Genomic DNA, 27975 nt, shown 5'->3' with positions numbered 1-27975 from the left:
CTTTAGTAAAGTACTTGATTAGTGCTTTGAGAAATACTAAAAACAGCACTAATGATGTTCTTGCTTCATATCGTCTGCTGATAAAGGCAGTGTACTGTTACTAGCAGCTGTCACGATGCATTTCATACAGAAAAAGCATAGGCAGTTTAATGTAAATGTGGGATGGCACTCCTGTTAGCTTTTCAGTCTGTACTTAAGCAATGAATCATGAGCAACTGCGTATAGTTTGTGCATTTGCCTGGTAGAATGCTTAAAGCCAATGTTAGGCTACATAGGTGCTAGGACTCACCCGCCAGTGGCTTACGAAAGAAGACCACAGTTGTGCCATCCTCTTCGTATGCAAATGCAGCCGAGAGGTCATCATGGCCACCATAAAACGCATCTGTACGAGGGGTCGACCGATCTCGAGTGTACATGTCTAGCACACGGCTCAGGTTGCCTCTCGCTGATCCTACCACAATGTCTGTGCAGTCCATCGGATGGAAGTCCACACGAGGTGTGTAAGGCCCAGCTGGAGGGTACCGACCCGTGCCCACATTCAGGCTACGGCCTTCAGCTTTGCCACCAGGTGCTTTTGCTGACCCCTTGGATCCTGGCTTTGGTTCTGGTTCTGGCTTGGGTGCTGGCTCTGGCTTTGGCTCTGGCTCTGGTTTGGGCTCTGGTTCTGGCTTAGGCTCTGCTGATGGCTCTGGTTCAGGTTGTGGTGTGGGTTCAGCTTTAGGTTCGGGTGCTGGTTCAGGTGCGGGCTCTGGTGCGGGCTCTGGTGCGGGCTCTGGTGCTGGCTCTGGTGCTGGCTCTGGTGCAGGTTCTGGTGCTGGCTCTGGGGCTGGCTCTGGAGCAGGCTCTGGCTCGGGTTTCGGTGTTCCTTCTGGCTGTGATTCCGGCTCAGGCTTGGGCTCTGGTTCAGGAGATGGTTCCGGGGCCGGTTCTGGCGTTGGTTCTGGAGCGGGCTTATGTTCTGGATCCTGTGCTGACTCGGCCTCATGTATTGATGATGTAGGTTCAGGCTCTGGTGTTGGCTCTGGGGCTGGTTCAGGCTCTGGTTTAGGCTCGGGGGTAGGCTCATGGCCCTTCTCACTGGAGGGTGCTGGCTCTGGTGCTGGTTCAGCAGTTGGCTCTGGTGCTGGCTCTGGTGTTGGCTCAGGTGTTGGTTCTGGAGCTGGTTTCGGTGTTGGCTGGTGCTCTTGTTCAGAGGCTGGTTCACTGGACTCCTCTTCTGCATCATCATCATAATGGGTGTCGGTAGGAGCCTGACGTTTTGACCGCTTTTCTTCAATTGGCAAAGGTGGGAATGCCTTGCAAGCATTTGTGGTGTCCTTGGGCCTCCATCCAACAGCGGCGTAAGATGTACCCTTCACTTTCATGACCATCTCAATTTCTGAGGTTTTCTGTAAAATAAGCACTTAATTTTAGCAGACCTCTGAACACTGCCCTCTAGAATGCAAATAAATAATTAATCAAGTCGGTTAAAACATATTTGGTTTCATTATATTTTGATTTGTTTTTCAGATGTTACTTGACCAATTGTTGCCATCTTCATTGGGCTCTTGCCTTTTTGACCTTTGGGGGCATTACCACTGAGCGAATTTCTGCCAGCTTACCTGCCTAAGCACTTACAAAACAATTAAGGCATTTAGCATACAAACACTGACAAAAGGTCAAGCATTACATCTTTCATGTTACAGGAACAGCATTTCACATTCGCTTACTTGTGATACATGGTGGAAATATTTATGCAGTTTCTGAGCATGCCTATGATTTATTGAATAGTGCATAAATATTATTAATTTGTATTTCCCCATGAATCGTCACATTGTCCTTAATCTGCAAGGTACTGCAGGACTCGACTTACACGCAGAATTTTCCAGTATAAGCTGAAGTTGTCAGAGAGTTTCCGGCTGTGATACTCAGACCACTTGAGGCCTTCACGAGTAATCGGTGATTCTGTTGAAAGAAAGAAAGCACAGGTGATGCTCACAGACTGGGCCGATACCACTCATACACAGCCTAACACTTTGTTGTAACAAGCCGCATTTGTGCGACGCCTAAATGGCTTATTGGCTTTGATACATAGGAATGGCACAGCTTCCTGGAGGCTACTAAGTGTTTGTTAGGATGACAAAGTGGGCTAAGTGGTAAAGATTAATTGTCAGCAGTACCATGCAAACTTGCCATGCTTACTCGATTCTAACATGCACTTCTATTCAAAAAAATTTACAAGATGAGTTGAGCGTAAGATTTCAGTTCGAAAGCAAAGCTGCAACATGATGAGCTATCATAATTCGCACTAAAGATTTATGTGATTTCATCCAATCGACATGTCGCTGCGGGTTTCCTGTTGTCAGATATGTATCACCATAATGTCTAATTCGCCATCTCATCATCACTGATTGGCTCATAGGGCAGTTGTGCCTTCTCTGATTGGCTCAAAACGCCAACATGGCAGAATCTGACAACGCAGCGAAATTGACAGTGGCAGGAATAGCATCCTAGGTGTAGCTAACGTGGTTGCTTTGTGATCGCTACTCAAATTTGTTGGGCTGCCTCTGTCTGCAGGACGTTAAAAAAATGTGGTGTCTTCAGTGCCACGAACGGTGCTGAAGAAGACTTGTTCTGCGCTATTAGTAATGGCAATGTATGCGCATCATACATCACTCAGCAGTGATGTATGATGCGCAGTCCACTGCGGCCCAGATGAATCAATTCTATTTTTCGAAGTAAGAACAAATATCCATCACTCCCTCTTTTGGAACTAAAACCTGAAATGCATATATCATTTTTTGTAGTGTGAAAATTTGGGAGCGGGTTGCAGTTGAGGGTATTGCATTTTTCATTTCTGGCCAGGAAAATTGGGCGATCATTGAAGAGTAGGGTGCATTAGATTTGAGTAAACAGAGTAGTGTGTTGTACTAGCTCTGCACTTGTACAAGAGTGCATTGAAGTGATCATGGCATGTTGGTGCACATAGCCAAGTAGCAAAAATTTAACCATTAAATTTTAGTTCATTGTTTACCACTTGTCCTGTGGTTATTTGCTTTTTGTCCTTCAGTGGTGCTGCTTGCGATGGACTACAACAGTATCAAGTGGTTTTGTCTTGGTTTGACCAAAGTGTACATGAGCGAGTATGCACCATATATGGTTAATTGTTTGTTAAGTTTAGGGTACTATAATGTTTCTTTAAAGATCAGGTTGAAGTGAGAATTTGCATGCTTCATTTATATCTTTGTTCATTGTTTGGAGAGCAGCACAGGCTGGTGATGTAGACCAGCCAGAAGTGAGACACAGCTGGTGTAAACAAAAACGTAGTATTTTGTGCTCCAGCCTAAAGCAGTACAGTCCACTGAAAACTCTTCTGTCACATCGACTCACAGTAGTGAATAGGCTGGTAGGCGTGTATGAATAATTTGCTTGGCGTGGACAGTCTTTATGTTGTCATATATGCAAATGTTGCTCATTCAGATCACACTTTGTATGTTAGTATTGGTTGTATTTTATCACTGGTTGAAATTGATTTCAGTGCTAAAATATATTGTACTGTGCATACTAGCTACTTTCTTGTTTAGTCGGTGCAGAAAGTAGGTGAAAGTAGGTTGAAGTAAGAGAAATGTATGAAGAGAAAATTGCAGCCACAAAGAATACTATTGAACTGCAATTAAATGCCAACTGTTCTTACATTTTTAACCATATAAAAAGTCTAGTTTCAGATAGTGTGGATAGAGGACAGATTGGGCTAAATTTAACCTTCAAAATACAAGTGGATGTGTCGCAATACCTTGGAAAAATAGATGTAGAAAAAAATTGCACGCTACCTAAGCCCAGTGACAAAGAACCTAGAATGTTTTAAACCATTGCAGCTCCTTGGCATGGGCTCAGAGCTTGGTAGCGCACTTAATATCTCGGAGGCCATGGTCTGCGTTTGCACCTTAATATGCTAATTACCAGGTGCACATGTCGTCAGCTTGTGTGCTATTTAATGATTCTTAATAGGGAAATTGGATGATTACCAGCCCTGGAGCTTTGTCAAGATTACTTTGATAATATGCTACTACTCATTTATAACCAATTTAGCCAAGGTGAAATTTCATTGCAGTTGGCCTTTAAGTTGTATCTCGGACAGCAGTCAACGGGCAGTCCATCAGAAAAAAAATAATTAATGGAACTTGTTTAGTGACATATCTGTAAAGCTTCAGCACATGCCTAAACTGTGGCCAGCACGCATTCTTTTTCATGTTTTTCACGTGTGAGCTTACGTTTTAAGCATCCTTCTCCAAACCAGCCCATCTCGCAGAAGCACTGTGTCCGTGGATATGAAGTGGCATCGATGTTCACGCAGCGGCCATGCTGTCCACAATCCGGGTCAATCCAGCACTCGTCTGCACCAAGAAATTAATGACAGCGATGAATTCAGTTTCATTTGTGCAGTGTTGGCTGTTCTACAAATCGCAGCACTTGCGTATAAAGGCCGTGAGGCAAGTTATAGAAACAATCTTAGAAACAATGAATGGTGATTTCTCAACTTCCTTTTATATCACGGATGTTTTCACAATGTAGCAGATTCAGAGCTGATAAATGTTAGTGCTAGTGTACACTGTATTTGATTTATGTTGGGTGATCTTGGGAATGGTAGTTCAAAATTCAAGCTTGTGAAGGTAATTGTCAAAGCATTTTCTTTGTGGGCTTTGTTTATTCCCTTTTTTGCTTTAGACCTTAATGCCTTAATGCCAATTAATGCCTTAATTGATCATCAGACCTATTCTAATGATCAACACATACATCATCAGTACGTACAATAATCAATAAACAGTTGTGCGAAATGATAATTTTATTACCATGGAACTCGTCAAAATCCACACATGCAGACCACACCCAAATCATGGCATTCAACATCTGAATGTCACGTAGGAAGTGAAGTAAAATTGCAGGCTACCAAAAATTTGGAATGTTAGCCAAAGTTACGTGACCCTAACTTGATCTCACCTTTGTACTGGCACACATTGCCAGAGTAGAGATGGTCACAATGGCACCTCCCACCATCGATTCTCCCATGACCAGAGCAGATGACGTTGAACTCTGGCACTGCGTGTCGAGGGTACTTTCAGTCATTCCCAACCTTGCACAAGTCACAGACAGTGGTTTCAAATGTCAGCATGTAAGCTTTACACAGATCAAGCTGTGTCATTTTAAGTGCAGCAGTTAGATTCAAAAAGCAGAAGAAAGCGAACAGAAGCTTTACCTGGGACAAGGTCAACATCAGCGCAACTCCAGAAGAGGTACTTTCCGCCCCACTCAGATGCCTGCCGCAGGAGGCGAATCGAACAGCCGCGACAAGTGACAGACCCAGGTAGACGCACAGTTGAACTCTGAGCCCTGCATGTGTTGAAATACAAAGCAGAAACTTGGTGGTGATTGTGGTTCTCTCAGCACTGTGGTTTTCTTTTGCTACAGTGGGTCCCAATAGCTGTGACTTCAGGCTGAGCAGCACAGATAAGTTTGGAAACACCGAACGAAAATTGCAGTAGTGCACAACTTGCATCTGCAGCAGTGTTGTCATTGCTCCAGACATATATAAGCATATTCTCTTACCACCGTTCGTAATAGCAGTTGCACTGGGTGTAACAAATAGAGCAATTGGTTTTTCCTTTGACAAATCACCCAATCGTAAATCGTATGACTTGGAGTTGTCTACCCAAGCGAGATTCAGAGAGAGAGTGCTTACGTAGCATCACCCAAGCCAAGGAATTCTGAAGATGGTGTCAGATCTTGCAAGTGCTTCTCCTCAGCATCAAGCAACTCTAACTTGAAGCCTCCCTGCATGACAGAAACAAGATAAACGGCATAAACTCTTAAACAAAGCTAATTTCAAAGATTTGCAAGAAGAAGGATGCACAGTGCTTGCATTGTGTCATCTTGGATGTAGTATGGGAGAGAATAAAGAAATGCCATAAAGCATTGCTTTATAGGATTGTTCGCAGTTTAAAGTATAGCTCTCTTGTACTTCCGGTCAATGATTTCCCAGTTTATATGCCCACAGTAGAGAACATTGCAAATACCACATCTGGTGCATACAGTTTAGATCATATGATGAAAACTGTGTCTTTTTTTCTGTTAATACATTTTGCTGCTTCTTTTATGTGTCAGAGGTACTACATACAAGAACGAGCAGCTGAATTGCTAAATGCTTCAACTGAACTGAGTTTTCATATTGCCCTATTGATCTTCATGGCTTTTATTCCCATCATTAACTTAGTTGCAACATTAAAATTACTCCTTGCCGTACACTTGCTTGCTTTAACAATGCATTGTACTATTCAAAATGCATGTAATAAAACCAGAAAAGATTTGAAGGCTGGTTAAAATGGAAACGCTATGTTTTTAGGAACAAGTAACCAAGCAGTAAACACAGAGAGAAAATTTAAAGTTGTTTGCAAACATATTCTGATAAATATTGCAGTTTTTCAGAGAATGCAAAACTATCAATAAATGTAATCAACATGCCACATCTGTGGTAGGTGTGTGGTTGAACTGTTCATAATTATTGTCTTTTCTAATAGTAGTTTTCTAATAGTAATGTAGCAATGTATTAGCAATGTAGTTGGACTTTATGTGCATATTGCTTAATTTTGCATGCACTTTTGCTCTAGAATAAGCTTAAGCATCAATATTTAGTTTGGTTAGTCTTTCTAGCACTCTCACTAGATACACCTATCAAATGTATTTTTTCTTGCCTGGATTGTTCAACTCAGAACCTTTGGTTCATTATGCGAGCCAGCTGCAGCTCTAAGCATTGATAACTTTGTGCGTAGCTCTGTGGTTGAAAACTATGAGAACAAATTTTCAGGGACACTCTTGTAGTACTTATGCTGCACTATGCTTGGATCCATTCTTGCTGTTAATTTTTAGTGCTCACCTTATGTGGATATGCCAAATGCCATGTAACATTGATTGTGGCACCAACTGGTAGCGTTGTGATGATGTCACCTGCAATGAAGAGAAGCACACGTCGCATCATAAGTGCTCAGCTGTCTTGCTCATGTTCGGCTTATTAACATTTATACATAGTATATGGTCCTAAATCAACAGAAAAGCTTCAACCAGCCATTTGTAATACACAAGCTTCCATTTAATAAAACTTTGTTGGAATGGACATATTTTGCACCTGAAGACTCGAGAAGCTTCTATTGTTTCTCACATTTGTGAACAAGAAATAGTGCACTACTTTCACAGATTTAGTAGCGTTGCCTGTTATGTATGAAATGGAGTTTGGCTAGCACCATCACTTTCCTGAACAACATCTTGGAAAGTTCCAGTCATGCGGCTAAGAATATGGGCACAGTAGCAACACGTTACAAGCATGAAAACAACAGTGTATGTACAGCTGTGAACGATTACCTGTGATGTGTGCATTTGAACCAGACATGTTAACATACAACAAACAGCTTTGCCAGTGAATATTCTATAGTATAGCACTGAACATTTATGTGCCAGGCATACAGCAATCTCGGCACTATTTCATACTGCTTGAAAGGGTACACCATTGCTGGTACGATTGCTGGGTTTCGGTCGTTAAAGCAATGCTCAGGTTGGCAACAAGAGCTGTATTGAGTGCTCTGGATTATTTATGACCATCTACATTTATTGAACATGAACCTAAATTTAAGTACATGATTGTTCTTACACTCTGCCTCATTGAAATCAGGGTGTCTGCTACAGGCATTTTCAAATTTCTTGTGTAGGTTCAGTTGAGAACTGTATAGTTCTTTTCTTGCCGTATCACTATAGCTTTGCCATAACCAGTGAAAGTAACAATTTCCCCGAGTCAAAGGAACCGGAGTAAAGATTTCGTTATTTCTCTGAAGTTTCTGGAACTTGTCAAATGGCCAGAAAATTGTAGGCTTTTCTGGTTTTCCGTGATGATATAGCCATGCATCAGCCATGGCCAGGAGTCGAAACTGCGACCACGTGTCCGATTATTCCACTCCCATCCCGTGGAGGGCTTGGAGGAATGGCTGGTTGGGTGTGGGAAGCCAGGGTCGGATTCAGGGCAGCTTCGAGGAAAAGTTTGGCAAGGGGAGTGAGCTAGCCTATCCCTGCTCAGTGTTGATAGAAGTACCGGCATGTCTAACAAGGGGGTGGGGCTCTGTAGCCGGGGCCCACCAGTGGAGGCAACCGATCCTGTTCTATTTCTTTCGACCGCGGCTGTTCCCCTGTACACTTGCGTGCATGGAGTGTACAAATATGCACGCCGGCATTAATAAGAATAACAAATGGAGGAAAAGATCGATGAATCTAGAACCCTAGCATGCTGTACCGTCCGCCGACTCTCAAGAGGCATTCGATCGAGGTGACGTGAGTGAAGGAAACCCGTCCCCCCTTTCGGCCGTCGACTTATCCTCCTTTGTAGCGATAAATTGAAAGGGGAGAGGAGGCAGAAGTGTTGCGGACCTTCTGGCGGCACGCGCCCCGGTCTCCTTAATGGCTCCAACGGGATCCGGTGCCAGTACACAATCACGCGGCGCCGCGGCATTCCTCGGGGGCTAGTAGGCGCGGTACGCGGTTTGGCGTCCTTGGGCCCGCTTCGCGACGTTGCTCGTCATCGAGGTCAGCGCTTACGCGGTGGTCAGCGCGGCTCTAGCGGCTGCGATGGACTGCCTCCCCCCCACGCAAAGTGCGCCACGCTGATCCCCGTGGGCCAGTCAGTAGTTGCGTGCAGTGCGGCAGTCACTGGGCGCGAGCGCGCGTTGTGCTTTTGTCTACCTTTGGCGACCGATTTGGCATCGCAACGCACGCTAGGCGGCGCTCTTTCGGCGTGTTCGCTTCGTCAGTCTCACTTATGTACGGCTCTAATTGTTGATCTGCGAATGGCCCTATCTCCGCCTCTGCGAAAGGCGAGCCGCTACGCGTAGCGGCGCTTGTTTTTTTCGAGTGCTATCTGAAAGACGTTTGCGTTAGACGAAGGCCCGACAGTTTCGGTTTCAAAATTTAGCCTATGAGAAAACGAAACACGTAAACATATTTTTTTTTTGGCCCTTTGTACTCACGGTTGCGTAACCAGGAGCAGTTAGAGGTTAGAGCACAGCACCCGAATTTTTTAATGCGTAAGTTATTTCTATGCCTACCTAACGAGGATACCCGTTCGTCTGTCCGTCACGTAAGACGATCTCTTTCAATATAGGACCCGCAGCAGCGAGCGAATGGACCTTCGTGCTGTCTCTCGCTTCAACGCGAACTGAGCGACGAGAACACAGCGCACACGAAGCTATCAGGCCTCGGCGCTCTCCTTCCCATTGCAGATCGCTTTCAAGATGAGGCCCACGCGGCCGCGCCTTACGCAGCCGCCGCCGGTGTATGGTTGATCATGGTTCGACCCGAATGGATAAGGCGCTAAGGAGCGATAACGGCTTATAATGATCGGAGCGTCATCAGCCCACCTGGCACCGCCACCTGCAGTAGTTTGCTTGCGTCATCAGTTCACCTTGCGCCGCCGCCCGCAGCAATTCGTGTCGCCGCAGCGCTGTCGATTATACTGGTCGGTTCAAGTTTCATAACATTGATAATGATACCGGGCTACGCGGAGATGAGCAAGGGGCACGTTGCTTACGCATACTTAGACAACTCCCAGAGGAGTTTCTGCGTGAATTTTCCCGGTGCTAATAATTCTGTCTTTGGAAATATTTCAGGACTCCATGGAGTAGACGTTGTTTCCATATTACCTGAACAATGTAACTGATATAATTGTTCGCATTTGTTGTAAGTTACCTGTATCTTTCCAAGCCAAGTTTACTGTTGTGGGCGTTTAGGTCTTGTTACCGTCTCCGAAAAAGGTTTCTTAATAAGGAGCTGTTTAATAGTGCTCGGTTTTCAGTCGTGTTTTATTTCTTTCAGTGCCAGAATGACCGGAATGTGAGGTATTCTCACGGCGAGCTGGCGTCTCAGAGTGCCCCGGGATGCATTTGCGTTTCGACATCGAATTGCATGACATTAAGAGGGCCGCGCCATCTTCAGCGTCAGGCCGTTGCGACAGCTTGGCGCGTGTTGGCGGAATATTTGGCGTCCTCGACAGGATCGATCGAAATTAACTTAGGCGTGCCTGTTCCGAATGCCCGTCTCGGATTGGTGGCGTGTTCAGTCTGCTTGGTGCTAGGCGTCGGTGCCGGAGCCGGCAGATGTGCCGCTGCTGCCCTTCTTCGCGTTACAGACTTCCCCCGCTACATACTATCGGTGCGTGACGGTGGCTCAACGCCAAACGTGGTGTGCATGAATTTGGCTAACTAAAACGGCGAAAAGGATGGAAAAAAAAACCGGGGGTGGTTTGTTGCGAAACGTTTCTCGTGCTCCCACTTGGATTCGGAATGCGCGTGGCGTTTCTCAGCGGCATTTCGCAGTACAATTTCAAGGTCCTTGTAACTAACGTCACATGTAGGGCTTTCCGCACGGTGACATACGGATGTGCGCTTCGCATTCCTGCATGTCGCTGCATGTAAAAGTATTCGCACTTTCCAGCGCCTATAGGTGGCGCGGAGAACGTTGCAATATGGCGGGGATAGAGGTGATGGAGGCGATACGAAAGCGTGCGCATCTGCAGCAGCAGGCGGCTTGCGGGCCTCTGGTATCTCTAAGCGCGATCCTTAACATTGCTAAGGAAACGCAGAGATGTGTTGTAGAGGGAGAGGCTACGTTTAACGCTGGCCATATAATATGGTGTGAAATACGAAAGACGACAAGCGCGGCTCTTCAGGTCGAGTAACTCTGCCTGCAGACAAGCGCCGTGAGAGGCCCGCCGCATACTATAAAAGTTCAAGTCTGCAGTGTAACCGGCGCCGTAAAGGTCACTATGTATCCTTACGCTTCGTAACCTATACGCGATGTACAAGAATTGACACCAAGCAGTTAATCGGTAGCGCTCAGATGTAAACAAAGCGCAGTATGCGCTTTATGACGCTGCATAAGGTAAACGTTGGGTGCATTCACGATGAGATAAATGGCTCGACGCACCGGCTTATATACGGAATGCTTGTTAATGATGCCAGATAATACGTAAACATTTCAGTAGGGCCGATTTACAATATATGAGTGACACTATGACGTGTGCCAGCGCGCCCCGTTTTACAGCACGATTAATGTTTTCGCGTGCTGTAGGGAAGCTCGCATGCGCATTCTTCATCAATGACCGCTTCAGGTACGTAGTCCTGGCCCTTGTTTCTTGCAACATTGTTATAGAAGAGATACTTTAAGACCAAACAAAACTACAAAATCAGAAACACGTGCGCTCGACCCCCGATCAGTACGCACCTTTGAATACAGCAAAAGAAAAAAAAAATCACCGAACGCCTTGTGCATAGACCGCCTGTTTCGTTCTCACACAAAACGACTACGAACAGTTGCGGAATAGGTTCTCTAGTTTGCAATGCTCGCGACGCAGCGTCAGGCACCATCGCAGGGTATTTGCCGAAACAGCGCGAGTGCAGGCAGAAAACTTAATAAACGGTGACACTTGTGCACTTAAATTTACTTTGGGAATCTGTAGAGGGCCTTCTTCGGCCAACGCTAGGTCTCAGCTACACCATGGTCTCAGTCTTGCTTCGTGGGACCGCAGCGGGATCTTTTGCGAAGGCACAGCGTTTCTCTTCAGCCGCTTTCGTAAGAGCTCGCCACAAAAATAAAATGAAATCATTGAGCAACAGTCAAGTACACTCACCAAGGTGGCCCCAAAAGAAGTTTTTGTTGAAATTCTTGCTACATATGACTATTTCTTCGCTCACTTGCTTCCCGATGCGGAGCTTGATCACCCACAACTTCCTGTCTTTTTTTTTTTTGGAAAGTGGTGCTTTTCCCAATACTTTTCCCAATATTGCACGATTTGTGCATTGTGGCACACTGCACATGCGGTTGCTCTTCGCTCGTCGACTGTTTTTTTTCCCCATATCAAAGAGTACCAAAACGCCAACACAGCTGCAGAAACCGTGTGGGCGGGAGATCCATCACCGCCTCCCGGGTTCCGAAAAAATCCGCGCGGCGGCGCTAGCGTATCTGGAAAGCGCGAATACGACGGGAGATCAAGAAGCTTCGGCGGCGACGTTTAGGCTTAGCTAGGCCTTTCCGCGAAGGACATCACCGGTTTGTCACGTAGAGGGCGCGCACGCGCGCAGGTCACACATTACGCCTCACGCGCGTCCGTCTCGACTTTCTCCCGGCGATGCACGCAACAGCGAGGCGGCGAATAAATCGTCGCACCGCGCTCGGACCTGCGGCGGCCCGAGAATTCCGAGCAATAAAAGAAAAAAAAAAGAAGCGAATAATACACTTGCAGAGGAGCAAGGAGAGAGAGCCGTTGAATGCGTGCGGCCAGACCTCCGCGTATACGAGCGCGTTCCATTCCCCCCCCCCCCCCCTGCGGGCCTGAATCATCGCGCGCGCCAAAGCGACAAGTAACAATGGATAGGAGCGCGGGCTATAGCGTCGACGACTGACGCGTTGACGACGCCTTCGCAACACAATGAAAGCGGGGCACACGCGCTCTCTCTCTCTCTGGCTATTATATATATTGCATCGTTCGTTGTGGCAGTGAATTTCTAAACAGCTCTCGGAGGGTGAAAAAAAAGGTAACGCGTTTGAACAGGCCCGCGCTTTTTGTATCGCAGAACCGGACCTTTGATTTTTGAATTTTTTTGGGGGGAGCTGCGTATAACGCGCTCGGCAAGGAGTCTATATAAGCTGCCAAGGCATTCGTAACAGCGCGAGAGACCCAAGCTCGGCATATATGTCGACCGGGGGGGGCGCTTTCGAAATGACGGCGTTCCTTTGCAGCTCGACCGCCGAAGCCACGCGGGTGGCGCACGGTGGTGGTCAGTTAGTTGGTCGTGCTCTTTTGCTCCCGCGCTGCATGTCGAAAGAAGTGAGGCCCATTTCTCAGCTCGCGGTGCACGACGCCGGTGGGACTCGCGGGGACGCCCTTTTTCGCCGTTTAACCGCCGCGGAAGACAATTGGCGCCGGCAGAGATAACATATCTCTCTGGCAGTGCCGAGGACGACGTTGTCGTGCTTGGAACAAAGGGAACTATACGGTGTGCCGTTATAGCAAGGTCACTTGCACAGTTGGCTCCTTACCGTGCTTAAGTGCTCGTTGCGACACATGTGTCGGCTGTCGCAGCTCTATATACACAGCTCGAGTAATTGAGCTCGCGCCTTCCGTTTCAATTATACCAGTGCAGAATTGGAGGTCCGCATTATACGTCGGCGCGGTCAGTCTGAAAGCGTGGCACCGGACTGGAAATGGCTTCTTGGGTGACTCCAGCTACAGCTACCGAAAGTTTGCAAATGAACCATGCTTTTTCCACCGAACCTCGGTCGGTATGCTAGCTCTTTGCGAATCCGTGTCACATCAGATGGTCGGTGAAGCAATGGCGAAACAACGGTGGTTGTATAAGTGCCGCATCCTCAATGCCCGATGCGATAACCCACGAGTATTCGCGTATGGATTCTTTTTTCCCAGCGAGCGTTATTCTGAACACTGCAGAATTCGGCCAACTTGCTTGCGCTCGCCATCTTGCATGCTCTGATTGGCTCACAGCACGGCTGCCCCTTCCCTGATTGGTCCAAAAATCAAACATGGCGGAATTTGACAGCGTTTCCGGAACCTGTGCCTGTCTTATAGATCTTTCCTTCGCGCCGGAACAACGCCCTGAATTTTATACAGCATAGTTATCCGATACTGAATTGGGTTAAGGTTATGCATATATATTAAAATGACACTGACGACTTGTAAAGAAAGTCACCTTAAATAACATGCCATCGTTTACGTACATGGTACTAAAGTGTGGTGTGCGTTTTCAAGGTGACTTCCTCTAAAAGAAGGAAAGCGATCACTCTGAGGACCGACTTCCTTGGCGGGCGCACTGTATCGCCTTGCGTAGCTGCCCAGAACTTACTTACGCTACTTACAACAGATGGCGCCAGTGACGATCTTTAATAACATAGTACTTTGTACGTTCAAGCAGTGTATGCGGTGTTCATTAGTGAGGGCGAACGCCAGCGCGAACGACAGAAAACGGCAGCTGTCAGGCGTGTCCGTGAACAGGACGTAAACGCCTCCTACTTTTCTTTGGCCGAGGCCGCGTCCAGCCCAAACAGGGAAACCCCGTCGTTCGCGCTTATCTGAAACCTTAATTATACGGTGTGAAAAATGGATCACGGTGTCGCTGCTTTATACCGGCTGCTGTTCATATACTCGATGCTTTCGTTTTAACGACAAAGTAATTAAAGAAATAACAGAAGGCACTGCACCGAAGCGGAAACGATTTCGGGAACGTGGGCCTCTCTGTTTTGCGTTTGCGTCTTAACTCTGTGTCTAGAAGCCCAGTTTTCTCGAAAAATGAGACAAGTAGTATCGATGCTCTCCATGCGAGTAATACAATCTGTTTGATATAATAGATAGTTTGCACAGACGTCATCGCGGCCGCCATCTTTAGGTGTAAGCACGTCGAGAAGGAGTCTAATCAAGAAACGTAACAGCAGGACATCATGATGGGCCCATTTTGGGTGGAACGACATAGCGATAACAGTGATAAACCGGTGAAAAACAGTCTCCGTCAATAAGCAAAACAATGTGCGCCTGATGATGCAATGTACTGACATCATCGTTGCCGCCATATTTGGGTACTAGCGCAGTGAGAGCTACGTCCCTGACGTCACATGAAAACCATCTTTAGTTAAGGTAGAAAATGCGCCACAATAGCAGTTTATTGTAAGGCGACATAATCCACTGCAAAGCTTTTTCCAATAAAGCTTGATATTTTTCACGAACTGACATGAGCTCCCTTGGTAACCAACGGTACACCTGTGAACTGAAACCGTGGAGACAGATAGGGTGTGGTTCCGAAGTTGATTTTCGTCTGCTGCTGTGGTCATTCGGAATCCGAATTTATTATTACTACTACTAGCACCATCTAACTAGCTGTCACCACGACAGGTTACTTATTGTAGAACTCCCAGTGGGAAAGATTACGTTAAACTTTGAGTCTGGCGTCCAATTTACGGTCGCAAATCGCAGTCCATTGCCCGACGACTATTCGAGTACGTCCCAGTGAAGCAGGGTGAGGCACGTTCAAAACTATACATTTTTAGTAACACCATCTACCGATGCACCGGCGAACAAAAGTAACCATAGACGAAAGCAGTTTGCTTCAAGCAAATAACTGCTTGCTTGCCGTATGTCGGCGAAGGGTTAATCGTTGCTTGGTACAAGCGTACGATGCTAATAGTACAGTTGTGCGCAAAAACAGATACATGTCAGCTGCTTTTCACAGATGCCGAAGAGGAAAAGGAAGGAGGAGGTGGCAAAAAAAAAAAAAAAAAGGAAAAGCTGGACATAGCGAGAACGTCGGGTGCCTCTATGAATGACGGCCGGATACGCCTTCCGGATGTCCCCAGCCAACGCGGAAAGCTGTCAACAGGAAGGCTTTTCCGCGGCACACGAGGCCTTATCAGATGCATTCGGGAAACCAAGGTCATCAATATTCTCCCCAAAAAAAACAAAAAAAACCCGGACGCGAAGTCCGCTGGGAACCTGCTTATTTTATTTCTTTTAACGTTTAGAGCAAAAGAAACGCATTAGGCTTCATGATTATGATCATATAGCCACACCGTTACCGTGTTCATGGTTGACTCAACGGCATGGTTTCGCCGCTTCTCTGAAACGCGCACGTTCTGTGTACGGCAACGTAGCACCACTGACGCAGGCATATAGGCACGACTGTGGCTAGACAAGGCGTGTTATCACGCCCTTGTATGAAACTATGATCACGCCTGAACGATACGCCGCAGAAGTAAGCGTACGTGAATAAATAACGTCAGTGTGACGCATGCTCGTGCTTTTTGAAAGGGAAATGAGCCGTCTGGTTCGCCTTATCGCGTTCGCATTTCATTCCGGCGAGACACGCAGCGTCAGTATGACTAACTTTAGTTATACCATACTAAGAGAGTATAACTAGAGCACATACTAACTCCTGGCATAGCTAGTAAGTGTACAGCTAGAAAATCTGGTTATTCAGTGAACTTAGTACTACTTCTTGGGCTAAGTCGAGCTTGTTGTACGGACAATATGGGCTTGTCAGCGCACAAGCACGTGTACACGTAATCCAAGGTATAGCTTTATGCTAGCATTACCGGAGAAAAATTACGCGGTACTGTGGTATAGTTAAGCTAGTTGAAAATATGATGGATGACATCTGGATTGTTACGCGATTAGACTGCGACTTCGATTGAATTCGTCTTACTTCAGCCTTGTTGCGTGTTTGCCCCGTATTTATCTTCGTAGGTATCTCAATTACTAGCTAATGTCCTTTTTTGTAACGACCACGAAACAATTGATTTTTTTTTTCCTTTTCTGCTGCCGCTTTCTCCTCGCTCCACCAGAATGTTCCTCAAATTTCTAGCAAGTCGTCGAGCTTTAGTTTATCGACATGGAATATATTGTAAAAAATAAATGTTGTCAAGGTTGAAGACGGCGTGTTGGTGTAGCATATTAGAGGTTAGATTGCGCAACATTTTGACGAGACACACGAGAGAAACACGCACCACAGAGCGCTACTTGCAACTATCGTTTTATTCCATTGTCAATGGAATAAATACAGGAAGATATTCGGGGGGGGGGGAGGGAAGGGCATTGGTAGATGGCCATGTTTGTAAAAAAAAAAAATTGTTTATTTGTTTTTTGTCGCGACCCCCCTCCCCACCTCCATTCCCCAGAGTATCTTCCTGCATTTATTCCATTGACAAGGGAATAAAACGATAGTTGCAAGTAGCGCTCTGGTGTGTTTCTTTTCTGTGTGTCTCGTCAAAATGTCGCGCAATCCAACTTCGAATATATTGTCGTTTGTTTTATATCACTTGAGTGCCCAACGCGGGTTCATTATGGCAGCTAAATCTACATAATTAAGTTTAATCATGCGTCTCGGCGGTGGTGGGGCTCCAAGGGGTGCCGACGGCGCAGCTTTTTTTCCTCTTTTTTCTGGTGTGCTATGTGAAATCACATTCCACCGTCGTTGTGTCACCTATTGTTACCTTTCTGACAGTTTTTCGTCCTTATTGTTTGTGTGGTTATCTCCTTCTGAGTGGCCAGTGCCTATCGTGGGTTTGGGCCATGTTTGGAGGCCACAAAAACGTTTTCTTTTTAGGGGAGCTGAGTAGCTTACGTTCAACTATGTCGTTCTGTTATGTAATTTGCACTCACAATTATATTCGAACACATTCTTCTTTTTTAAGTTTGGGTGCTGCTAGAGATCTAGATATCTTTTGGGTGGCAACACTAACTACGGGCTTTATCCTTATTTTCAGTTGTAGAAAACTAGGATTGTCTCTCTCACAACGGGGAATCATTGTCGATATCTTAGACCGCTTTTTATTTTTCGTTTGTAATATTCTGAAAACAGTATATCGAATATAATTGCTCACTGCTGGTGGTCATCTTCGATACTACTCACAATTCCTTTCGTTTGTAATCTTCTAAAGAACTCTCATTGGGTGATCATTGCAGTACAACAAACATGCGATGACAAATATTTAAGGAAGATCCCAGAAGATTGGTTAAAACTCACAGGGGCGCAGCTTAAACAAATCCACGCACTGTCCGTCATTTTCGTTATAGTTACATCGGCTTGTTATAGTTACATGATCTCGTCAGTATTTGAACACACACGGGGGTGCCATTCGGGATGCACTCGAACTCCGCCGCATCGTCGAGTTCGCCATCTTGCCAGCCCCGATTGGCTCGCAAATGCGGGACTACGCGCGCGCCCTCTCTGATTGGCTCGAAACTGATCGAAACATGGCGGAATTCGACGGCATGAACCACGCTCACCGCGCCGGAAGAAACAGCTCGCGGAACAATCTCGAAATCGGTACGGACCGATCTGCAGGGTGTACGTGGTCGGTGGTCCGTATTTAGGTATGTAACGCGGCTCCCACTCCCCCCCCCCCCCCCCCCGTTCGAGCCCGTAAAACGCAGCAAGAACTACTGCAGGCGGCGAAAAATATCTCGAGAACAGTCTGCAGGAGTGCGAAGCCCCGTAAGGAACTGCTACTGTTGAGTTTCCTGCATTCTGTATGTATGGCTCACGCGTGACCTGGCGTGGCGCTCCGCACGCGTACGATTTGAGAGGAAACGAAAGTTTCAAAGCGAAAAGAGAAACAAAAAACGGCCAGACGAGAGAGAGAGAGAGAGAGAGAGAGAGAGAGAGAGAGAGAGAGCAGCGTGGCGACAGACTTGTGCGTATGTATAAACAGGGTGTGCTGCGCGCACCGCAAAGGCGTGCAGTGTTCGCGCACACTTCACCGTCGTTCGCAGAGGTGTAAAACGGCTAAGAGAGTCTCAAAAAAAAAAAAAAAACGGAAAGGAAAAAAGGAACTTGCGAACTCCGTGGTCAGGAAAGAGGAAGCGCACTTCACAGCGGCACGACGGCGACAGCGTTTTCACCACTACGCTTTCTTCCCATTTCCTGTTCCTCGCGATTTTTTTTATATATATTTTTTTCTCTAACGTATACATCGGTCTGGCTTCGTACGTCCGCCCACAGGCCGCCCTCACGATGAGATGTCTAGCTCGTCGCTCTTGCTTCGGTGTTTTACTTGTTCGCTCTTGTTTTTCTTTCCTTCTTTTTTTTGTTTCTCGAGGCCTGTAGCCGGTCTTTGCTGCTGCGCGGTACTTTGGAAGCTGGAGTGGGAGTTGGTACGAAGCGGGGGGGGGGGGGGGGGGAGGGGCGACTTCACCCTTTCGCCGTTTCCTGGTGGCTTTTTTACGTCGTCACGCTGCGTTTGGTCTAGCACGTTCCTCGCGTTTTATGTTCTTAACGCGTTCGTTGGCTTTCGGCGACTTCGCGCTGCGTTATGAACGTTGCCGCTCGCTCACGACGGCCATGTTGCTTTTTTTCTCTTTTTTTCTTTCTTTATACGAGAGGTGTATTGGTAACATATACTTGGTTGCTCTGTGGTCGAGCGTCCCAAAGTTCCGAGAAATTATTTTTATTCATACTAAATTACATTCTCAATGATCCACCTCCAGTGAGACAGGGGAGAGAAAGGTTTTTAATGAAACGTAGAAAAAAAAATAAAGCTTTGCGCCGTATAAGTAGCCGTATGCATACTACTCTGCATGTGAAAGGGTATCGGTGACCAGAAAAGACCTGAGGTAAGCATGGCGGTAAGAAAATAGGTAAAAAGTTAGGTAAAAGGCCAGTAGATATATAATGACACGCACATATGCTTGCAAGGCATTACTGCGGTAGGGTAACACCGCTTCTTTGTCGGTAACACTTCTTTCTTTTGTATTACGACCCGCCGTGGTTACTCAGTGGCTATGGTGTTGGGCTGCTGAGCACGAGGTCGCGGGATCGAATCCCGGCCACGGCGGCCACATTTCGATGAGGGTGAAATGCGAAAACACCCGTGCATTTAGGTGCACGTTAAAGAACCCCAGGTGGTCGAAATTTACGGAGTCCTCCACTATACGGCGTGCCTCATAATCAGAAAGTGGTTTTGGCACGTAAAACCCCATAATTAATGATTAAATTTTGTATTACGCTAGCGACCTTGAGAAAACCAAAGAACATCACACAAAAGCGTTATATATTGGTGGCTTTGCGCAGTGTTTGAGAAATGGGACATTAAGAACGCCCATCTTGGGTTAGAAACAGCCATCGTTCTCAAGACATATAATCTCATTTGGACGCGGCGTTTGTACCAGAAAAGGCTAACAACGCGTTGTTATCTAGTGGACGTGCGAACGACAACGGCGGTCGTGATAGCGCGTAAGAGAAGGTAACTCTTATTGCACATAAAAGTAAAGAAAAAGAAAGGAGTAAACAAAAAGATACCTTTCCCGTTACAGCCGTAATCTTTCATGCTGCAGGTTTCATGCGTTTATATAATAGCATTAACTCTTAATTGGACAAACGATGTATTCTTGTGAAACAACAGGTGTCATAATTATCGGCTACATTGTCATTAAGGTTTCTCCACCGGTTCCTCCGTTTCGGATAGGGCCATGGTAAACGTAGCGTTACTGAAAGCAAACGAATGCATCGTGCGATTGAAACGAATAAAAGCTTATGACAGCGATGGTAAGATATATCATTGCTTTACCTGAATCATTTCCCGGGGTGTACACATAGGAGAGTTTAGCCTGCAGATAAAGCATTTTTCCCATAGTCCATTTTGCGTTGATTTCGCGGTAAGAGCTGCAGATTACTAGGCGATAAAATGAAGGTCAAGCTTATAATCGTTTTAATGTCGCGCCGAAGCCCCATCGTCGAAACCTCAGCGTGACGTCAGGGGTATCAGTATATTTTATTTTTATTCAATTGGGGCCGTTGTGGTGCATTGTAAGTCTTCTCAAAACTTGCTTATGTTCTACCTTTGACTCTTCTAGAATACGACGCAATCCATCTTTACAGATAAAGAATAAACTGGGCTCGTCGCAGACGTCATCAAAATCCATGACGTCACAGCGGGCTGGTGCGGCAACTTCAAGGAGGCGGCGCCACCTGTAAGCCTCCTCTCAAAGTAGGAGTATAGTTTTCTTATCGTAGAAGGGTAATTCACTCATGCAGTTCAACTTGCGTTTTCCTTTTGAAAAGTGTCTTTAGTGTCCTTTTAAAAGCTAGTATAATACACGTCCCGTAGCATGGCGCACAAGCTTACGCGATTCGTGTGACGTACATGTAAAGCGCAGGGTGTGTCGCGCATATGCCTCGTTGCTCAACACACCAACACGTGGGCGCCTCACCTTGTACGTGCAGGTGATCACCAATGGCCAGTGTACTTTGCATGCGCGGTCGCTGACGTGTATACGTGCTCTCGGATCATTTGCATGTCGGCAAACGCGCGACGCAGAAACGCTGACGTGAAAATTGCCGGCGCGGCTGGCCCGCGCACTGCGACCGCTCAGGTTTCGGTGATACGTATACCTCAGCAAACAATGACCCGGTGTGCAAAGTATTAACCGTTCTCTCATTGTTATACACGCGGCGAGGTACTTGAGGTTTCTCCGTTTCGCTGGAGACGTTCCGCGGAGGACGTCCAGCACGTTGTGCATGCCTGCGCAGCAGTTTCGCGGAGCCTGCTGGACAGGATGTAGTGCTGCGACACCGAAGACTACTAATGCGTTCGTTGAGTCAATACCGATGATGACCAAGGAAAAGTTCTCATGGTTACTGGTATGCCTGTGTGGGTGCATAGTGTCCCGTGAGTATACGGCTGTGTGGGACAGGTGTTGAGCCGATACCGACGAATACTATATGGTAGGATACAACTTAAAAAAAAAAAAGCAGCAGTTGGCAACCAAGCACACGGACCGCGCGGCTTTGTGTTACTCCGCTGGCCAATCACAGAAGCAAACAAAATCGTGCCACCTTTTCAAAATGGCGTCGTACGTGATAGCTCAGGAGCGTATGCTGCTCTTCAAGAGTATTTTCATTGGTGGAAGTTATGAGGTGTGCGACAGACATGAACAAAGTGTATGAGGTCTGAGCATTTCACTCTTCAAAAGTCCTCGATACAGTTAATGTTATTGCTGAGCCCGTGTTACCTGTGAAACTTCACTGCCAACTGAAGTGAAACTTGACAGTAAATAGTTGCAGCGAAGCAAACGTTTTCTTTCAGTTCAATAAAGAATTGGGCTTTCGCCGTTCCACTATAACAGACGAGTGAAATCGCATAAAATTACGCGCTTATAACTTTATTTTTATGGTTACCGCCTTATCTACGTAACAGGAAAAGTTTGAAGTACGAACTATTTGCAGCCTCGTGGAGGAACAGTGGCTGGCGGTTATGAGGGCGTAGGCGGGGCTTCACTGCATACTTGTATCTTACTATGTACATTTTCATACATAGCAGGTAACCGCTACGAAGGCTAAGGAGGCTTTTCTCACTGTTCATATTCGCGTCCAAAAATATAATGCGTCAAACAGAAAGGAAATGTACAGTCGGCGTCACCGTTGTGTAGAGCGCGGGAACGGCGGCCGCCGAGGCGGATTGATGGATGGATGTTATGAGCGTCCCCTTTGGAACGGTGCGGTGGGTTGCGCCACCAAGCTCTTGCTATTATACTGCCTAATGTCTTACCTAGGTTAACAAAGAAAAAAAGAACCTATGAACTTACATAACCAAATTTGTGTTTGCTTTTGTTTACCTGCTTTTAAAGCCGTGCTCAAAGTTGTGTATATATCCCCCCTCGCTATTGTGCTCTTGCAGTGAATGCGGATTTGTGTAATAAATAAATAAATAAATAAATAAATAAATAAATAAATAAATAAATAAATAAATATTCTGGAATAATATGTGGGCTTCGATGAAAGCTTTGTGTGACAGAAATTGACATGCAGGCGACAGTTTGGCCAGCCAAACTTAGTACACACGCAGGTCGGCTTTCTGACTTCACCGTCCACGCTGATTGACCATCGCTTAGGGTCAGTAGACTTAACGTGAACACAGCGCCCATGCCTCTGCGTTTTCCGTGTTAGCGCCATTTTAATTAGCTGCCCGGAGCGTTGAATATTCTGGGACCTACCCGCGAAAAACTAAAACCGTGGCCGCTGGATGCTTACTCAATCGTTCAGCGATTCTTTACGAGAATTTGATACAATAAATTGTCAGTCGGTGCTGTTTAATTCGAGTCTGTCCTCCCAACTTTTTGATTGATTAATTCATCAATTAATTGATCGATTTATTGACTTTTAACGTCCCGAGGCAAGGCTGCCTTGAGGTAGTGTAGGTCGCGGAATTAATTTTGCCCACCCGTGGTTATTTATAGTGCACGCAAAAATTTCGAGAGGCGTGTAATGCATACCGTGCCACCATCAAAGCGCATGCGGCGATTGCTGCCGCAACATTCTGTTCACTAGCGCAAAGCCACTGACCTGACAGGCAGATATCTCCGATACATTCAACGGCAATGGGAGGTGAGCTTGCGCTAACAGCTATACTTGCTGTCAGCGTCCGTTATTTACGCTGACTTATAGATAGATCCCACGTGATGTCCGCCTGCCAGCACCTCACAAACGCGTCGCTTCTATGTGTCTATTCTCACGGAAGCGTTGTTGAATACAGCGCTCGCTTGGGGTGCTCACCTTTGCGCGCGGCTATAGTGTAATTCGGCGCGAACGTCCGCCGCTTTTGCCTGAGACCACCTATAAGCCGTTGCCTCCGTGAACTACGCGACCGGACACAATACAAGAGCTATAAATAAGAAGGAAGCGCACAAAAGATGGTCTTTGTGCTATCCGCTACGGATAGAAGCCAAGCCCGTGCGGCGACGTTCTCCGGAAAGGCATCAGCGAAAGAAAGCAAACAAAAAAATCAACCGCGGAAAACTGCCACTCGATCGAATTAAGTCCAGATGCGCCTCGAATCCGGCGATCCAGCGGCCCGTCATGCCAAACTCATTTCCCGTTCGAAAGACCCGTGCATTGTGGGCAGTTCCTCTCGGCCAGTTGCTTCCCTATATGCTATAGTTGACCGCACACAGACAGCGCGGCCTCTCCGCGGTCAAGTCGGAGCCTCCACCTGCTCAATTCGAGGCTCGCTCCTCCTCGGCGTCTCGACCCGTCGCCTTTTCGGCCGGCCCCACCGTTACACAAGAGCGATCAGAAGGCGAGCGAGATAGGCTCGCATAGCCGTCCGCCGACGGTCATGATGCACACAACGGCCGCCGCTAGAGGGCGTAATAATAAGTGGGCCCGCGCTAGGCGTGACCCGGGAGAGGGAGGGAGAGGGTGATGGAGTTAGGCCTATGTGCTAGGCCTACAACGTAACGCGCGCGCACTATTTGCAGCAGCAGTCTGCGCTGAGCACCGAGTGTAGAGCAGACGACGGCGACCAGACGACAGCGTGTAGTAGTACGCAGGAAGAGCACGATGCTCCCGGCAGCCCGCTCACACGCGAGTCGGTGAAACGGAAAGAACGCAAAGGGTGAAAATGCAAAGAAACAGAGAAGGCGAGAGGGGTTAAGAAAGAAAAAGGGGGGCGCCTCGGTAACGGCGGTGTTCGCGTAGCTCCACCGGCGGACCCGGAAGTGGCCGGAAGGCTCCTCTTTTGTTTTTGTTTTTCTTCACTGGAGCGCCTAGCGGAGCGGGCCCCAGCGAACATCTTGTACCTTCCCATGCGTTCTCTTTCCTTTCTCCCCCTCTCTCGCGATGCCGTGCAACGACGACGTTTCGGCTATTCGGCCGACGTTTCGGGCTGACTGAACTGTACTGTACCGGGCGCGCGCGCGGTTTTTAATACGCTGCCTCCGGCTCGCCCGCATCATTCGGGCTTGCGTGTATGTACGTAAAACTCGTGCGCTCGGCTGCGCATGCTGGCGTTTGTTTGCCTCGCGAGTTCGTTCGATTGTATGGAATGTGGGCTCTTTTGATTGCGTGTGCCTGCTTGTTTCGTCGACAGCTCGCCGCCGGAGCCTCCTCGTTTGGAAGACTGCATTTTTGTTGTTGTTGTTTAGAGAGGTGGGCACTGGAAATGAGATGCCGGCCGGTGTACCGTCACGCCAATGAAATGAAGAGACGGCGCGCGATGGAAATTTGATACGGCTCGCGTCTCGCTGCGCAATCGCGCAACGAGGAAGCCGCGAAGAAGAATAGGTCAGAAACGAAGAGAAAACAAAGCGCTGAATATCTTGGCCATTCTTTTCTTTCTCTTATATGTTTCTTTTTGTTTTCTGCGCTTACAGAGGGATGTAGTCGAGGCAGCCGAGAGGATTTCTAACAAGGAACTATTGCCAGGAAGATCGCCCATACTGATTGTGGTGAGCGGTAAACATTGTGGTTGGCGCATGTGAAGACGCGACGGGGTGGGAAGGTCTTCCGTGGTAGGTATAATTAACGAACAGGTTGGGTGTTTTGTGTGTGCGTGTGTGTGTGTGTGTGTGTGTGTGTGTGTGTGTGTGTGTGTGTGTGTGTGTGTGTGTGTGTGTGTGTGTGTGTGTGTGTGTGTGTGTCTATCAGTGAGTGAGAGAGAGAGAGAGAGAGGATGTTTATGCTTTGAATAGTTCGCCCCCCTAGAACCACCTACACTCGCGTTACGTTCTATCACGCGGGGTAAACACTACAGAGAGGAAGTGGAGAGAGCAAGTTCAGATGTTGTGGGCACTTGAGAATCCACATCAGCAATTGACTTGCAATCCGTGCTGTACAACACCCTCTCGTACTTGAACGCGTCCGCTTTCTGTGCGACATCCTTACGGCATCTCTAAATGGTCAGTGTGGCCAGACTGAGCGATTGTACTGTCAAATCAGGCTAGTTTCTTGCCCTCTCTGGCATCAACGTTATGGCTTCGGCTACGAGAAAAAGTTTGGCCTATACGTATGATCAATAAAGTATTTGCCCTTAACTGCTATTGCGCGACATAGGCAAGCTATCATTTAACAAACCTGCACACTGCACTGAATAATGGACAAATCGCTAATAGCAAAGTTTTATTCTTCCCGTAAACGTATGTCCTTTGCAAAAATACAGTAACATTGGAGTTGTGAACAGCGCAGCGGCATTGCTAGCGACATCATGAGGAGATGCCTCCGTCAAATTTGCGGCAAAAATGCGTTGTTGTTCCACATAGTAAACAAAAAAAAAAACCGTCTTAATAAGCAGTGCAGGAAACATTCAGTTGGATCGGTAATGCATTTTATTGCAAACTTTAGGGACGCATATCTCGAAAATGGTGCCATTCACGAAACTATTTTCTAGTGCTTAGCTTTGAAATGATTTTCAAGACTTTCAGACTCACCGGCTCTAATTCGTAAATTGCACTAAATGCCCTAAAATTGATTAGGTAAAAATCACTTTGTTAAATTTTGCTTTCGATTTTGATTTCGTGTGCACGTAATGTCCTCCTCTTCGAGTAATTCACTTAAAGCAATAGAATTCTGCAATCTGTGACGGGCGATGTTTTAGAATTCTGTTGGGACAAAAAAAAATGCGTATGTATGTACACCGTAATTAGTAACGTGAACGTGATGAATTTTTTGGTACACTATTCGAGGATTGCCGCATTCCTTGTGTCTATTGTAATCCAGTGTTATTTTGATTCTGTGGAGCAGACGGCGAGTTAATCACTTTCTGATTCTTAGCTATTTGACATTACTTTTCCTTTGTATATCGGTTGATGCTGGTATATTTTTGTCTCATGTGCACTTGTTCCGGTAATTGTTCTGCCTTGAATTAACTGTGAAAATAATTCGGACTCAGGCGTGTTTAGCCAGGCGTTCTTGAATGGCAATTGTTCCCGTCAAGCATCTCATTCATCCTTAACACGGTTTCACCACACGTCGATCAAATTAGCGTATCGGATGAAGGCAATCAAAAGTCGTCTAACTCGTTTCCGAATCACTATATGTCCTTCGGGGAATGGTACTGCAAATCAGACATGCTTCTTTCATCATTGGCTGCGTTGAATTTGTCTGCTCCCATGGTTCAACTATGCTTAGTAACGGTTCCCTAGTCATTTACGTACACATAGTCTCTAAAAGTGTCTTGATGGTCTCGTCCAGATATCTAAACGCGCTATTGTGTTTGTCCTTTACCGGACCCGCCTGTTTCCTGCGGCAGTGTCTCCTAAATACATTGCATTAACGAAGGAGTCAGCAAAATTCGTTATTTATTACTTAAAATCAGCGACTAAACACGAAAATTCGGATCTCGACCGGTTGGACAAAAAGGCCGCGATGAAATAATCTACTGCACTGTTTTGAGGGGTCACTTAGGGCCTTCGCTCAACCACCGTGCGCACAGCAGAACAAAGTACAATTTTTAGGTCTTGGGAAATCGATGTAGAGCTGTTCAACTGGTTCACCGATGGTGCAGTGTAAGGATTCTCCGCGGACAGTCGCCGTTGTGTAAGAGGATTTGCTAGAGTCGAAACCATCCGGAAAAAGCAAAGTGCAATACGTAGATTTCGTGGAATTTGAACGCTGAAAGCTATACTATACAATGCATACTGCAATCTACTGTACTGCACTGTACTGTATTGTGCTGTACTAACTATACGGCGAGATCTGCACGGTACTAATCCGCGCGCCCTGTTGAGCGGCATTACCCTTGCGCAGTTTGTTCTAAGCTACTTGAACGCAACGAAAACCAAGTTGGTGTCGTCGCGCGCTCAACTTGGAGAATAAGAAGGAAATAGGCCGTGCGATCGGGCATTAACTGTGGCGACCCAAGCGCAAATTCCAATGATGCACTACCCGCCGTGGTTGCTCAGTGGCTATGGTGTTGGGCTGCTGAGCACGAGGTCGCGGGATCGAATCCCGGCCACGGCGGCCGCATTTCGATGGGGGGCGAAATGCGAAAACACCCGCGTACTTAGATTTAGGTGCACGTTAAAGAACCCCGGGTGGTCGAAATTTCCGGAGTCCTCCACTACGGCGTGCCTCATAATCAGAAAGTGGTTTTGGCACGTAAAACACCATAATTACATTATTACAATGATGCACTTTCCAGTTTTTACTCGTGCTTGGCCTCCGAGATCGGGAGGAGCTCGCCACCCGATCTTGGGGTATACATTACCTGCATGAGAGTTTCCTATAAAAAAACAATGCTAGAGGGAACTCGTCAGGTGCTAGGATGACGGGTATGTGCGTGTATCTGTCTAGTCTTCGTGCTCGCAGCTTCATCCGTTCCTGTGGCGTTATACAATATTCCCCAGCTTTATAAATTTCTATAGAAATCTCATTTTCATACGTTATACATTCATATATAGATAACGTCGCAAGAACGTCTGAAGCCCCAGTTACGAAGGTTATAGACAAATCTACGCACCAGCCATATCATTCCCAAAGTATTGATCTTGGATTGTAGCGCGAAGTGACACGGACAGAGACTAGAAGCAGACAGGACGAGCGCTAGTCTGCTTCTAGTCTCTGTCATTGTCACTTAGCGCTACAATCCAAGATGACGTTACCATAGCAACTCGCCCAACTGCCTATCCTTTTGCAT

The 27975-nt window shown here is 46.7% G+C and overlaps 1 protein-coding gene and 1 long non-coding RNA gene across 5 annotated transcripts in view; one reads left to right on the top strand and one right to left on the bottom strand.

Moving 5' to 3' along the window:
* The window catches only part of LOC135921819 (uncharacterized), a 30708-nt gene extending 26222 nt beyond the window's left edge, over nt 1–4486 (top strand). For all 3 annotated transcript variants that reach the window (XR_010570637.1, XR_010570638.1, XR_010570636.1), the window contains one exon: nt 4277–4486. This is a non-coding gene — a long non-coding RNA (uncharacterized lncRNA). The remainder of the gene's footprint in view (nt 1–4276) is intronic.
* Nucleotides 1–27975, bottom strand: part of LOC135921818 (uncharacterized) — a 67846-nt gene that overhangs the window by 24614 nt on the left and 15257 nt on the right. Inside the window, exons 1-8 of one of the 2 annotated variants that reach the window (XM_065456161.1) lie at nt 8443–8665; nt 6908–6978; nt 5717–5808; nt 5234–5367; nt 4978–5076; nt 4251–4373; nt 1853–1944; nt 290–1388 (exon numbers count right to left, since the gene is read on the bottom strand). In XM_065456161.1, coding sequence (XP_065312233.1) covers nt 290–1388; nt 1853–1944; nt 4251–4373; nt 4978–5076; nt 5234–5367; nt 5717–5808; nt 6908–6978; nt 8443–8524 — 1792 coding nt within the window. In that variant the 5' untranslated portion in view covers nt 8525–8665. Of the gene's footprint in view, nt 1–289; nt 1389–1852; nt 1945–4250; nt 4374–4977; nt 5077–5233; nt 5368–5716; nt 5809–6907; nt 6979–8442; nt 8666–27975 lie in introns of those variants that run through there. The other variant, XM_070526270.1, reaches the window with a different exon arrangement.

The sequence above is a fragment of the Dermacentor albipictus genome, chromosome 9 (assembly GCF_038994185.2).
Source record: "Dermacentor albipictus isolate Rhodes 1998 colony chromosome 9, USDA_Dalb.pri_finalv2, whole genome shotgun sequence".
NCBI lineage: Eukaryota > Metazoa > Arthropoda > Arachnida > Ixodida > Ixodidae > Dermacentor > Dermacentor albipictus.
Note: the sequence above shows the minus strand (reverse complement) of the source record. Positions and strands in the feature narration are given on the sequence as shown.